This window comes from Salvelinus fontinalis, chromosome 24 (assembly GCF_029448725.1).
Source record: "Salvelinus fontinalis isolate EN_2023a chromosome 24, ASM2944872v1, whole genome shotgun sequence".
In the NCBI taxonomy this organism is placed as follows: domain Eukaryota; kingdom Metazoa; phylum Chordata; class Actinopteri; order Salmoniformes; family Salmonidae; genus Salvelinus; species Salvelinus fontinalis.
Window position 1 is genome coordinate 16796239 of NC_074688.1, and position 15591 is coordinate 16811829.

Consider the following 15591-nt stretch of genomic DNA (forward strand, 5'->3'; position numbering starts at 1 on the left):
ACACCCTCGCACGTACACATTCTTGCTGCACGCACACACACGGTGCACGCACGCACACACACACACACACATAAACTCAGTGAGCGCAGCCCCGTAAATGCCCTAAAACCATGGTACAATTAAGCAATAAAACGAGAGGCCATGTGTTATGAAATTTTTATCATGGCTGTGATGTGGTCATAGCCACGAGGCGAAGGCAGGTGGTCATGATGACTTATAGGTGCTAAGACTAGTAGTTTTAAAAATAGTGGTAGTGGGTTGCTAGGTAACGACGTAAACAATGCCACTTTATATGAACGTGACAATGTGTCTGTTGTCTCATATATCATGGACAGGAGAGGCTCTAACAATGGGAATTCCAAACCATCCATTACACATATGACCAACCTGTAATCTACTGAGACCACGTCAACCACAGTGAGAACAAAAATAAACTTCATCCAAAATGTCAGAGTTTGAAAGGAGAATTTATTTTTGCTTCAACACAATTTTCCTATGAGACATGCAGGACTGCAGGTCAGTCATTTCCATATTTGCACCCCGTTTAATCGATAACAGCGACTGCTTCAAACGCACTACTACGTCCTACTGTTGAAGCATGGTCCTAAGCTTTAAGCAATATATATGGGAATTGTTGGGCAAGAAAGGTCCTATTTTGGGCAAAGATGCCCAAAAATTGCACAAAATCACAGCTTTCACATTTTAAGACATTTGTGGCCACCTGTTGCAACTAAAATCTCCCATGATTCCTTGCAACGGGAAAACTGAAGTCATTGTAGTGTCATGGATTACTATGTACTACTGCCATACATGTGTGCAATAAATCTTTTTGCCAAAATGAATAAGGTGTAAAATGCTGCAGTTTGAAAACAACTGAAGGTTTGTTATTGTGTTGGGCAGGCAGTCCAATGTAGGCAGGCTGGCGGATATGGTCAGAGGTGTAACAGTGACAAACAAGCGCACTCTGTAATGAGAACATCATCCACTGTTGATGAATCTTTGAGCCATTTACAAAGGCCAGACAGACTTTCAGAAAACAAGGAAGGTTGAGGAACATTCAGCGACACCAACAACACAGTCTGAGCTGAGAAACTAGAAACATGGTTGAGAGATCTAAACTAGAAGAGCCCACTGCAGCAACTGGTAATGATGTTCTGGCATGTCTGCTGTTATGACCCACTGACAGGCGACAAGGATCATTACTGTATATTGGTGCAAATCAAAGCCAGTGACAGACAGTCAAGGCCGGAGTGAGGGACTATCTACCTGACTTGGGTCAATTGTGAGCAGCTTGGAATCGTGGTTCATTTATAGAAGAGTGTCAGGGTCAATTTCAATAAGGTCACCCAGCGTCACATTCTAAACTACCCCCCTCAGCAATACAGAAGTCTGATTGGCTACCAGAAGGGAAGCGGCTACATCACGCCTGTTTTGCTGACCAATTGCTCAGTGTTGCCGAGGGCTGAGTTGAGGAGCAGTTCGGAACTCATCCTCCAGGGAACCACAGATAAAAGAATCAATGGACATAACTACTTAATGCAATTCAACTAGCATTGCTGTAGTTATTATAGTCTGTTTGATCAATCATATCCTTTTCTTTTTAAGCAGAAAATTAGGAGTTGTTGTAATTTTCTTTTTTATGCGATCTTGCGTCATTTTATACAAAAAAGTGATCCAAATTGTGATTGTGGAAATGTGACAATCAATATTCCCCAACATAATACTAAACACAGCTTACACCAAATCAAGTTATGAATCTTGGCCCTGTGGATGTGCTGTAACATTTAAGAGGAAATACAATTATAAGAGGTGATATTGCTAAACCAAAAGTGCTACCAGAAGAACGTGTAGAATGCTTGTGTACATTACCTGCTGAAACGCAGAAAATCAAAAGGTCAGTGGCTCAGAAGAGCAGTCATCACCTACTCCGCTTTGGACATTGAAGTCAGACAGCCTTGCTCATTAGCAACCAACGTTCTGATATATACAAAACACAAAATGAAACTTGGCTAGAGTAGCAGACGGGGTCCTACAGAATTGAGCAGACGATGGACGGGCAGAAGGGTCTGGCATTTGTTTTACACAATATTTTTTTGTCCGTCTCTGCATTTCAGCATGTCTCCCTATATAGCAGGGGTGTCAAATATATGGCCTGCGATGTGCGAGGGGGTCCAATCTGGCCTGCGGGTTTGAGTAAAACCCCACAAAAATAACAACCAAAAAATAGTATTTGTTTTATATATCTGTACCGGTATCCCCTGTATATCTGTACCGGTATCCCCTGTATATCTGTACCGGTATCCCCTGTATATCTGTACCGGTGCCCCGCTACTGTTATTTACTGCTGCTCTTGAAAAATGAAATGAAAGCTAGACAGTTAGGGAGCATCAAAAATGCAAAAAATGATGGTGGATAGACTATTTTTGGCAAATTTTGACGGCAAGGAAATATAACATTTTCAGTGTTGCCGTCCGGACCTTGTTGAAGAACGAATGTGGGGTCCAGGGCAAAATGAGTTTGACACCCCTGCTCTATAGCCTGGAGTTCTGTCTAGGAGAGGGCTGGCCCCTTGTTTCTTAAATATGCATTCAGTCTGTCAACTGCTCATTGAAGTGAAAAAAAGAAAACCATGAAATTAAAAACCTTTTAAATAGCAGCTGTTAAAAAGGAATGACAACAAATATAATATAATCATAATGACATTGACGAAAAATATCTTAATCTGCAAATATGGAATTAAAAAATAACTGCTTGACTCCCTAGATTCACATAATATTGAGGTGCCTTAGCAGGGTTCATAGGTCATAGGTCTGTGAGTGGCGGGGCCGGTCCGTCTGTGCCGGTGCGCCTGCGTGTCCGTGTGGTACCAGAAGCGGGTCTTTGGCGGGGGTGAGGCGAGGTTGGCAGTGAGGGTAGCGGGTTCAGCCTGTCTCCTTCTCCCGCCCCCTCGGTCAGTCTGTCCAGTGTAGAAGCCCTCTGCCCCACCCCCTGTTGCCCTCAGAGCTCCAGATCCTTGGACACTTTTGTGGCGATATCCCGGAAGGCGAGCGGCGCCCCCCACAGGCGTTTGAAGCGCACGCCGCTGGTCTCGGCGGGACCGGCGGGCAGCTGGCACACCTCAGCCTCGAAGGCCACACGTGAGCCGGCCGCCCCGTGGGTGCAGGAGAGCAGGAAGGGCCCAGCCAGGTGGACCTGGCAGCCGCAGCCCTGGGCCGCCTCGCGCAGCGCCAGCACCACCTCCGCCGGGTCCCGCGGGCTCCGCACCCTCACATCCCAGCCGCATCGGGGGGTCCGGGGCTCTGCCGCTTTTTGATGCCCAGGTAGATGGCGACTGCAGGGGCAAAGTGGGTGAAGCGTGGGAGTGGGGGAGTGATTGGGGGTGAGAGATTGAATGAGAGAAGAGGATGCAGGTGGAGTGTGGGTGAAGTGCATTAACGTGGATGGGAAGAGAGGAACAGGGGAGAAATATATTAGTATCATATAGGGTTTGGTTTAACAGCCACAACTCTTAATTCATCAATAGCAATAGAAATCCATTCCTCAATTACGCATTAAAATAGATAACAAGGCCAGTAGAAATTAAAGTATATAAAATGTTTTTAACAGTCTTTACTGAAGAGTGGATGTAGCATCCACAACACACACAAGTTGCACTACCATCTTAAAATCATGCCACAAATTAGACAATTCTAGAAAAATAAATCTGTGGTTCAATTCAGAGGATACCGCAGTGCAATAAAATGGAATGTTAGGAAGCAACACAAGTTAGGCAAGATAACAACACAATTTTACCTTTTTGAGGACACGCTTGTTCTTCAAGGCAACAACATTCTAAATGATGCTGCACCATTATATCTCATTCATTAGACCAGGCTACAGTCATGCCCCACTCAATGATCTGAACTGTATGCATATATATATATATATATATATACACACACACTACTGTTCAAAAGTTTGGGGTCACTTAGAAATGTCCTTGTTTTTGAAAGAAAAGCACATATTCTGTCCATTAAAATAACATCAAATTGATCAGAAATACAGTGTAGATGTTGTTAATGTTGTAAATTACTATTGTAGCTGGAAACGGCTGATTTTTTATGGAATATCTACATAGGCGTACAGAGGCCCATTATCAGCAACCATCACTCCTGTGTTCCAATGGCACGTTGTGTTAGCTAATCCAAGTTTATCATTTTAAAAGGCTAGTAGATCATTAGAAAACCCTTTTGCAATTATGTTAGCACAGCTGAAAACTGTTGTTCTGATTAAAGAAGCAATAAAACTGGCCTTCTTTAGACTAGTTGAGCATCAGCATTTGTGGTTTCGATTACAGTCTGAAAATGGCCAGAAACAAAGCACTTTCTTCTGAAACTCGTCAGTCTATTCTTATTCTAAGAAATTAAGGCTATTCTAAGCGAGAAATTGCCAAGAAACTGAAGATCTCATACAACAATGTGTACTACTCCCTTCACAGAACAGGGCAAACTGGCTCTAACCAAAATAGAAAGAGGAGTGGGAGGCATCGGTGCACAACTGAGCAAGAGGACAAGTACATTAGAGTGTCTAGTTTGAGAAACAGACGCCTCACAAGTCCTCAACTGGCAGCTTCATTAAATAGTAGCCACAAAACACCAGTCTCAACATCAACAGTGAAGAGACAAAAAGAAAATATTAAGATGGGCAAAAGAACACAGACATTGGAGAGAGGAAGATTAGAAAAAAGTGTTATGGACAGACGAATCCAAGTTTGAGGTGTTCGGATCACAAAGAAGAACATTCGTGAGACGCAGAAAAAATTTCAAGATGCTGGAGGAGTGCTTGACACCATCTGTTAAGCACGGTGGAGGCAATGTGATGGTCTGGGGGTGCTTTGGTTGTGGTAAAGCGGGTGATTTATACAGGGTAAAAGGGATCTTGAAGAAGGAAGGCTATCACTCCATTCTGCAACGCCCTGTGGACGGTGCTTAATATGACCCAATTTCGTCCTACAACAGGACAATGACCCAAAGCATGACACAATCCAAACTATGCAATAACTATTTAGGGAAGAAGCAGTCAGCTGGTATTCTGTCTATAATGGAGTGGCCAGCAGTCACCGGATCTCAACCCTATTGAGCTGTTGTGGGAGTAGTTTGACCATATGGTATGTAAGAAGTACCCATCAAACCAATCCAATTTATGGGAGGTGCTTCAGGAAGCATGGGGTGAAATCTCTTCAGATTACCTCAACAAATTGAGGTAAGGTCTGCAAGCCTGTAATTGCTGCAAATAAAGGATTATTTTATGAAAGCAAAGTTTGAAGAACAAAATTATTATTTCAATTAAAAATCCAACGTCTTGACTATATTTCCTATTCATTTTGCAACTCATTTCATGTACGTTTTCATGGAAAACAAGGACATTTCTAAGTGACCCCAAACTTTTGAACGGTAGTATATATATATATATATATATATATATATATATATATATATATATATATATATATATATATATATATATATATATATTCAGGTCATTATATAGTTATTTCTGGAGGTCTCTGTGGTTTGCAGAGATGTGGTAAAATCCATTTAAATCCAGTCCATTCAGAAAGTAAACCAAATTCCAATTCTATTTCCTAATTTCCCTCATTGAAAAGCATTGAAGAGAATTGGAAATTCAGTGTACTCCCTGACTGCAATTGAAATGGAATTGAGCCCAGCCCTGGTGGTATGCACAGCTAATTAAAGTTGGCATTGATTTACATTTCAAAGCAGACATTTTTCTTTGGAATGCTATCCTGGTGGGTCACAGAATCAGCTTGCGGTGGCATTTTACTTTGCTCGGTCACAAGCTAGCAAAAACACATCTGCTGGGTAAGTAGGTGTAGGTTTAACGGTGGACATAGCCAGAATACCACACACTAGTACTAGTACTACTCTTGGAAACAAGTGGAAGCTCTGTGTATTCTGCATGTCTACATAATTATGGGTATTTATTAATTTATTAAAACCGTTTGAGTAAGTGAGAATGAGGTTCATGTCAATGGATGGGGATTGAAGTTGTTATTACACTGAGGGAACCTACTTGATAAAACACACAGAAGGACCCTACGTCAGAAAATAATTAGAGAGGCAGTCACTCACAGGCATCTAGCACAGAGTACCACATCTACTATCTACGAGTCACACCAAGGGTATTTAGAGCTAATGCTGCATTGACCCATGCTCTGAGCTTTACCTGCTGGTTTTAACCAGAGACTGTCTGACCAGAGACTGTGCAGCCGAGGCTACAGTGTGAGGGAGAGAATAGAAATGCCTTTAGTAACTACTGGTCCTGGAGCTGTCATACTGCCCAATGGTGGGCAGACATGGAGTGATACAGAAAGTCTTTGATTGATAGCACAACTATCTAACTGGTCTGGGTTCAGTTTCGCATTGTGTGATCATAACGAATGTGGTTACAACTGGGTTTGGGGAAACTAATCTTGGGCCTGTAATTAAATCGTTTCTCATCACAGTGAGACATACTGTATTGTAGACACTCACCTTGTGACCGGAGATCTGCAGATTCTCTCAGGTTCGTCTGTGACCCTCAAGAGGAAGACAAAACTGCGTGTTAGGAATGAATCAGCCAACAGTGAAATATCCCTTGTTCCCTCCACTTCCTGTTCCAATCCTTCCCTCAACAACAGCCAATAGAGAAATAACCACAACACCAACAACTCAAAGACAGAGTGACATCAACCTTCCGAAATGCACGGAAGTCATATGAAATAAAATAAACAAATAAAACAAAATATACACTTTGAAGCCACACTAGGAATGTTTTTTAGAGGAAGGGCTCAGGGCAGGTTTGGGTGTCATCCAAGAGACTAGAAAGCTGCTGCTGCTTGCGTTGCATGACATAACTGGACAATTCTTACGTGTGCTGTGATGGATTTTACCAGGGTTTGTAGAACATTTATTCGAACATTTTAACAAAAAGCATAATGAAAGCACATAGTGTTTGCCCAATGACTACTACCACTAAAGTATGGTCAGCTTTTGAGATGTCCCATTACACATCCATCTAACACACACAAGGGGGCGCTGCTGTTCAAGCACCACAAAGAGTGTTGTCATGTTCGCAACCTTCCCATTTCAAATGCCGTCTCCACCAGCCTGACCAACCCAAATGCCATCCCAGGAACTGGGTGTGTCTTGAAAGGACTAGAGCTTTCCTTCTATAAAATCTCCATCTAACAGGATAGGGGAAAAATCTGAGCTGTAGAGTGTCTTAAAACAAACCTGCAAGTGGGGATAGTGTCTGGGCTGCCACGTTGGGTCAAATCTCTCTGGGAGAGAGGGAGTGAGTGGTCCATGGTGAGTGGAGTGGAGGGATAAGGACTGACAAGCCTGTGCCTCTGGCTGGGACTGTGAAGAGGATCCCGTTAAGAGGGGGATAAAGGCTCTATTACGCAACTAATCCTGCTTTGAAGTGTCAGCGATGCTAAGGACGCATGGCAGCAGCTCCTTAAAAAAAAAAAACACCACCCCCTCCAATCTGAATCTCCTTGGCCTTGTGATAGTGTTGTCTTGTGTGGCAAAGAGGGAGGTTGGCTAAATCAAAAACACTGAAACAGCTTCACAGTACTGGCTCTGGGACTGGTAACATTTTAACAACACAAGGAATATATGGAGCTCATTAAATGAGTCACCGTCTTACAATCGCGTTAAAAAGTACAACTGGACGGCACAATGAGTGAAGACGTCATCAGGGTGAGGTGCACCCTGAAGCTTTAGGGTAAGCTTTAAGGTAAAGAACAGCCCGTAGAGTCCAAAGCCACATCAGACCCCTTTGATTTGACTTTCAAAGATAAGAATAAAGAAATGTTTCATGTCCAATCATGTATTATTTTTTTTATTGCCACAATCATTTGGTAGATATCTATACAACAACACATCCATTAACCAACTGCCTTTACATGAACTGAAAATACAAGAAGAATGTATAGGGGATCCCAAACTGCTCCTACATCAAGTACTACAAGCGTGTGCGCATTTTAAAAGCCTTTGGAAAGCAGGGTTATTGCTGGCTGTTGTTCTGTTGTTGTCAAGGGTATGCTGTGTCACCTGTGGCCTCTAGGGCGCGCTCTTGTACTGAACTCAGACAACAGACACAGCGCACAGACTGTGAATGAGAGGGGAGTGGGCGAGGGGTTGGAGGTGCTGGCAGACAAGCAGGCAGACAGACAGACTGACAGGCAGACAGAGAGAAGGAGCCAGAAACATGGGAAGAAGAACTTACTAACTGTTTTTGATCCCTGCGGAAGAGTGCAGCCCGAGACGGACTTGTTTGAGTTTGGACGCTTAGAGGGGTCAAGATTGACCCTACAAGGAAGAAGAGAGAGAAACAAGGAAGAAAAATAGAGAGACAAAGAAAGAAAGACAGAGAGAAAGAGATATGGATAAAGGGGGAAAAGAAGGATAAAAGATTGCAGCTGATTGGCAAGGAAAAGTAAAGTTAACAAGGAAAAGTAAAGTTAACAAGGAAAAGTAAAGTAGTTAAGAAACAGAAACATGAAGCACTTCCCCAAAAAACAGCCAAGACCGAGCGAGAGAGAGAGAGAAAGAGAGAGAGAGTGTGAGAGAGAGAGAGAAGTAGGGAGATGTGAACTGGGTAAGTGGGGGGTTTGAGAGAGAGAGAGAGAAAGAGAAAGAGAGAGAGAAAGAGAAAGAGAAAGAGAGAGAGAAAGAGAGAAAGTTTGAGAGAGAGAGAGAAGTAAGGAGATGTGAACTGGGTAAGTGGGGGGTTTGAGAGAGAGAGAGAAAGAGAAAGAGAGAGAGGGAGAGAGAGAGTGAGAGAGAGAGAGAGAGAGAGAGAGAGAGAGAGTAGTAGGGAGATGTGAACTGGGTAAGTGGGGGGGTTGAGAGAGAGAGAGAGAGAAAGAGAAAGAGAGAGAGAGAGAGGGAGAGAGAGTGAGAGAGAGAGAGAGAGAGAGAGAGAGAGTAGTAGGGAGATGTGAACTGGGTAAGTGGGGGGTTTGAAGCCTGTTGTTAATAGAGGAGGAAGTAAGCCTGAGGAAAGTCAATGCAGATTAAGGAGGGAGTGAGAGAGGGGGACGTCAGAAGCATTTCGGACCCTCCAGCAGTGTATGTCTGAGTACCGATGGCCAGACACACACACACCTTACTGACTCCACTATGTCTCTAGGGCTGAGACGAATGTCCTCCATATTGAGGAAGGGTTCCAATTATCACTGCTAGTCACTGTCCCCTGTCTTGGGCTTTGTGTGCTCTCCTCTACAGTAGAATAACTGGCTTTTCCTTAACACACTATCTAACACAGTAGCCTACACCCTAGAGGTCTTCACAGATCCGAATATCCGAGACCCAATCCAGTACCAGAGCGGTTCTGGATCCAGAATTCTAAATAATGACACAGGTCTGATCTGATTGTCACAGGTATGTGTACTTTTAACTGACTTGTCCTGAAGGACCCGTACAGATCCAAACGCGACTGCTGCAGTAGAGAGAGAGAGAGAGAGAGAAGTTTAGAATTTATGCTGCTACTCTTTGCTTTTCAAGAGTGGCGCGTAGCTGGTTGTTGGTCAATCACAAGTCATCAAAGCGGCAATAGGCTATAGTCATAGAGACTCTGTGTGGGACCATGGTCAGGAGATATCTAATCAATGGAAGGTGGAATTAAAATGATGGAATTTAAAGTTAAAAGAGAAGGATAAGCTACAACGACCAAGAGCCAACAGATAGACTGCTACTTTATATTCTGAATGGTGTTGTTGTTGTTTGTAGCTGTAGGACGAGAAAGAGCACGCTGCATCAATTAGCCTAGCTAGCTAGCTGCTAGCTTAACTAGCTTCTCATGGTTTGATGCAGTCAAGACAGTTACTACGTAATCATATTGGATGATAAATCACCTAGCTATGGCAGCTATTAATCTACTATAGCACGAGTTGGCTTGGTAGGTTGCGGTCTCTCGTCTCTCCCTCCCTCCTCCCTGTTCCCGTGTCACTCGCTCCCACTCACAGTAGCTTACATACACAGCACGGCCCCTGAGCGTCACCTCTTTCTACCTCGCGCTTTATCAATTCCGGTTAATAAAGTAGCTTAAAAATGGAATTTTCTTCCCTCACTCGGATCTGACCAGGTCTGGGTCCAACCAGGTCTATACAGACTAGTTGTCCTCTGGTCCGTTCGGAACGGGTCTCTATATTTGAAAAATGTATTTATGCATATCGGGTCCAGATGGGAAAGCCCCAAGTCTATTTCGGAACGGATCCAAGGCCTCTGCTGCATGCTAGTCTCCTTTAGGATGCTATTTCATGGTCATATGCCTCAATCAACATTTATTTAGACTTTTGCTTCAGGCCTGCTATCTAAACTAAAGTTGATCGTCTCCATCAGTGCACACAGATGGGCAGTTTAAATCTGCTTCGCTAAAAAAGATTTCCCCAGATTTCCACACGTAAAATAACACGGGGGCGTAACAGGAGCGAAAGCTCATAGTAATCCTTGTCCTTGCTAGACCGTACATGATCTTTATTTGATCTAATTGCTTAAACGGCAGTCGCTATCCCTGATGAGTGTTCAATTTTACAATGGCGCGCGCAGCATCGTATAATTAGAACTAACATCTATTAGAATCCTCCAAATTGCACACTGCCTGTCCCTTTCAGCTGTTTAGACTAGGATTGCTTACACTTCTAATGTTTCTACTGAATTTCCTTCAAGCTATGAATTCTACCCTCACTATGGACTCGCCTAGAATTGTTGTCATCACTATACTGGGGGGCTAAAGCTCAGGGCTTCCTCACACTCCCTTCACTCTCCTCTTACCTGCGGGTGAGCTTGGAGGTGAGCTTGCTGAACAGGTTGGAGGTGGCGCGGGTACGTGCGTGGGGCAAGGGGCTGGCGTCGTGGGACAGGGTGGGGGAGGTGGGAGGGGCGTGGGAGGGAGGCCGCCGGTCCCTCAGCTGGCCACCGTGGAAGGTGCTGCGGATGCTTGAGCCCCGGGTGAGGCGGGAGCCCGCGGAGGAGGAGGTCCCCGAGGCCCCAGCGATGCTGTGGGTAGAGGGCGAGGCCGGGGGCAGCCGGTGGGAAATGGAGCTGAGAGAGGAGAGAGAGAGACCAGAAAGGACAAAACAATCAGATCAGCATCACATTCATCCATCACTCAACCATTAACAGTGAGGTGATCAGTCCATAATGTATGATAACCCCGGGCATATCATCGTTCTAATGCATCGGTTGAGACAAAGGATCTGACCCAGAAAGGCTTTAGCGGGAGTTAGTTGAGCGTTAAGGCAGAGGGATGGTGAACAATTACAGGGTAGGAGCTTCCACTTGTGTTGGTTTTCAGCAGAGGTAAGGTGGTGAGGCCAAATCAGAACTGGGCTTTTGGTGGAAACAGAGTGTGAGGGGGAGATGGGGATCAGGGAGGAGGAGGGAAGGACAGACTGGAAAGGGGGATGTGGGAGGGGTGTGACTTGTATGCTGGTAAAGAGTGAGAAAAGAAAAGTGAGCATAGAAATAGAAAGAGAGAGAAAGAGAGAGAGAGAAAGAGAGAGAGGGTGAGAGAGGGCTTGAGGGAGAGTGACAGACTGAAAATGAAGATCTCAGCCATCTGCTTGGAGAAGTGTGGCTGGCGTGTGGACGTCCAGCAGTAGCCACCTCTCCTTCCCCATGCCCCCTTAACCCTGCATCCTTTCATCCACTTGGCAGAGCTCCTCCTCCCCTCGTCCCCTTGGCCCGCTCCCTACAGTTCTCCCTGAATGGCTGGGTTAGCTAGGCTGGCTTAGCCCCTGTTGGCCTGGGGCCGCTTCACTTAACGCTCTAAATAACCAGAGCTCTGATAGACAGACACACACCCACAGGGAGAGGGGCCAAGTAGGGCAGACACATTAGAGTCCTTTGGTTGATTTGCAGCCGTTTCAGAGCACAATCATTTACCCTCAACCTGAGCCCCAAAGCAAAAGAGACCAGGGGCAGGAACTAAACATGTGTAGAATGTAATGCATGATCACTATGACAATGTATTTCTCTGTAATGTATTTCTGTGTAATGTATTTCTGTCTATATCATGTAATTGTACGACTGCATGCATTTGTTTATATGAACATTATTATTTGTATCTGTTTCCAAGTGTGTTGGTTTGTGTATTTTATCATTGTGTGTGTGCAGCGGTTTATTTGTTTGTGCGGCTGCACTGTGTGTGTGCGCTCTAGCACGTATGTGTCCCGTCAGCCCATCTATCGTGGCATTGCATTGACAGGGCCTAGAAGGCGCTTGCTGGTCAAGCTGGGACACTGCCATCTCCCCGCTTTCCCCCTCTATCTCCAACCCCCTCCCTCCCCCAGTCCACGTGGCCCTGAGCTGGGACTTTAGGTCACATGATAACCACCCCCTTCTGGCACACAGCGGTAAGCTCTTTATCTCCTAGTCAAGAGACGTAATGAATGTTGTACACACACACAAACACACCACCACAGTACAGTCAGAACACACAGGTTATGTAGGCACACATAATGCTGAGAAAGTCAATGTATCCCTGATATTATACTCAAGGACTCAACAAATGTAGAAGCACATGTGCAACACTCAAACACAAACACGAAACCCAAACGCTCTGCTCACCTGTTCTCCTTGCCGTTCTGCAGCAGGGAGGGCCTGTCTGTGCTGTTCCGGTCCGTGGTGCACACGTATGTGTTCCGGCGGATCATGGCACTTGCTGGGACGTTGTTCTGAAAGTCAGGGAGAATGAGTTAGATAACACATTGACTGTGATCTGGTGAAATTCAGAAAGGCATCCATCCTACTGTATATCCCTCCTCTGCTCCATATAATGACATTGTCTAATGGTCACATAATGCTAGGGATGTTCATGTCTATTCAAAGCCCTGACTTTGATAACATCTACACCCCACATCACAGTGTCAGTGGGCGTATCCCAAATGGAACCCTATTCCCTTTATAGTGCACTACTTATGAGCCCTGGTCAAAAGGTGTGCACTTTAAAGAACCACAGTATCCGTGTTGAACTTTTGTTGTCACTCTCAGTCCACCCTGTCAGAGCGCCTCTGAGCCCTTCAAAGGGTTCATCTCAGGTTCATCTCCATATTCTCCGTTCACACTGTTGTTGTTCATCAAATCAAATCGGATTGGTCACATACGCATATTTAGCAGATATTGACTCCCTATATGCTGGCGTTGAATCTCTATTCTCTGTCCACATCTTAGTTGAGCATGAATCTGTAGATTCTCTATTCGAAGTGTTATTGGTTCATTCCCCAGCACACTGGTCTTAGTTTCATTAACCTCTTGTAACATTGTCTCTTGATGGTGTTAACCCTTCTTTTTCCTGTGTGTGTGCGTGTGTGTTTATAATGTACAATTATTTGTAAGGTCGTGTTGTAAGCCGACTGCATTACACACATTGCATTGCATCAACCAATGGTTGTGTGGCACGCCTTTGAAGGCGCAGTCTGGCATCAGATAACTCTATTATATGTGGTTTGCAGACATGTAGTCAGCCTGGAACACGGCCTATCTGTATGTGTGTGCGTGCGTGTTCACCGTGGCCGTGATAATCTCCTTGCGGCGGTCGGGGATCTCTGACTTGTTGGGGTTGTTGGCGCTGCTGACCATGGGGCTGGAGGGGGGCTGGATGGAGCGGCTGCCCACCACGCTGCTGCTGACCTTCCGGGACGCCATGCGCCCCCCCTCCTCCTTCAGATCCCTGTCTGCCCCCGCCACGCTGCTGGGGCTACGCTTGGGGTGGGACGGGGGTGCTGCCGGACCGCCTGCACAACAGACAAACAGGGCAGATGATACGACATGAGAATCAAAGTCCAGCCCTGTGTGGTTCAGTTGGTAGAGTAGAGCAAGGCGCTTGTAAAACCAAGATCGTGGGTTTGAATTCTGCTGGCGCCACCCATATGTAAATGTCTGCATGGACTACTGTAAGTAGTTTGGGATAAACAGCATGCTATTATATTATAGACTGACAGATGAGTGGGCAATGTACAAATTATGAATATCTCACCCACTTGTAAAGTGGTGGCTGGTGACCTCACACTCTCATACACACAAAGCAAACATTCTCAAACTTGGCAGAACGGAGGGGAATCCTACTTCACAACCATTTAAAAACACAAGTGAAAAGGTAGTGACGGACAGCTAGTTGGAAAACAAACACCCACTAATGGGTTAGGTCAGACACTAATGGATGTACAGTGCATTCGGACAGTATTCAGACCCTTTCCCCTTTTCCACATTTTGTTACGTTACAGCCTTATTCTAAAATGGATTAAATAAATGTTTTTCGTCATCAATCTACAAACAATACCCCATAATGACCCTTTGCTACGAGACTCGAAATTGAGCTCAGGTGCATCCTGTTTCCATTGATCGTCCTTGAGATGTTTCTACAACTTGATTGGAGTCCACCTGCGGTAAATTCAATTGATTGGACATGATTTGGAAAAGCACACACCTGTCTATATATAAGGTCCCACAGTTGACAGTGCACGTCAGAGAAAAGTCAAGCCATGAGGTCGAAGGAACTGTCCGTAGAGCTCCGAGACAGGATTGTGTCGAGGCACAGATCTCGGGAAGGGTACCAAAACATTTCTGCAGCATTAAATTTCCCCCAAAAAACTGTGGACTTCATCATTCTTAAATGGAAGAAGTTTGGAATCACCAAGACTCTTCTTAGAGCTGGCCACCCAGCCAAACTAAGCAATCGGGGGAGAAGGGCCTTGATCAGGGAGGCGACCAAGAACCCGATGGTCACTCTGACAGAGCGCCAGAGTTCCTCTGTGGAGATACAATAACCTTCCAGAAGTACACAGCCATCTCTGCAGCACTCCACCAATCAGGCCTTTATGTTGGTGGCCAGATGGAAGCCACTTCTCAGTAAAAAGCACGACAGCCCGCTTGGAGTTTGCCAAAAGGCACCTAAAGACTCTCAGACCATGAGAAACAAGATTCTCTGGTCTGATGAAATCAAGATTGAACTCTTTGGCCTGAATGCCAAGTGTCACGCCTGGAGGAAACCTGGCACCATCCCTACGGTGATGCTGCCACCATGGTGGTGGCAGCATCATGCTGTGGGGATGTTTTTCAGCGGCAGGAACTGGGAGACTAGTCAGGATCGAGGGAAAGATGAACGGAGCAAAGTACAGAGAGATCCTTGATGAAAACCTGCTCCAGAGCGCTCAAGAACTCAGACTGGGGCGACGGTTCACCTTCTAACAGGACAACGACTCTAAGGACACAGCCAAGACAACGCAGGAGTGGCTTCAGGACAAGTCTCTTAATGTCCTTGAGTGACCCAGCCAGAGCCCAGACTTGAACCCAATCAAACATCTCTAGAGAGACCTGAAAATAGCTGCGCAGTGATGCTCCCCATCCAACCTGACAGAGCTTGAGAGGATCTGCAGAGTAGAATGGGAGAACCTCCCCAAATATAGGTGTGCCAAGCTTGTAGCGTCATACCCAAGAAGACTTGAGGCTGTACTCGCTGCTAAAGGTGCTTCAACAAGGTACTGAATACTTATGTAAATGTAATATTTCAGTTCTTGATTTTTAATACATTGGTAAAAAT

General features: G+C 45.2%; 1 protein-coding gene across 5 annotated transcripts in view; it reads right to left on the reverse strand.

Annotated features, from left to right (window-relative positions):
- Positions 1 to 448: 448 nt before the first annotated feature.
- LOC129822054 (MAP/microtubule affinity-regulating kinase 4-like) overlaps positions 449 to 15591 on the reverse strand; it is a 62744-nt gene continuing 47601 nt past the window's right edge. Inside the window, exons 13-19 of one of the 5 annotated variants that reach the window (XM_055879926.1) lie at positions 13560 to 13786; positions 12621 to 12727; positions 10824 to 11093; positions 8275 to 8357; positions 6534 to 6578; positions 6226 to 6274; positions 449 to 3331 (exon numbers count right to left, since the gene is read on the reverse strand). In XM_055879926.1, the coding sequence (XP_055735901.1) occupies positions 2998 to 3331; positions 6226 to 6274; positions 6534 to 6578; positions 8275 to 8357; positions 10824 to 11093; positions 12621 to 12727; positions 13560 to 13786 (1115 nt within the window). In that variant the 3' untranslated portion in view covers positions 449 to 2997. Of the gene's footprint in view, positions 3332 to 5478; positions 6579 to 6635; positions 8358 to 10823; positions 11094 to 12620; positions 12728 to 13559; positions 13787 to 15591 lie in introns of those variants that run through there. The other 4 variants (XM_055879925.1, XM_055879922.1, XM_055879924.1 and 1 more) reach the window with 4 other exon arrangements.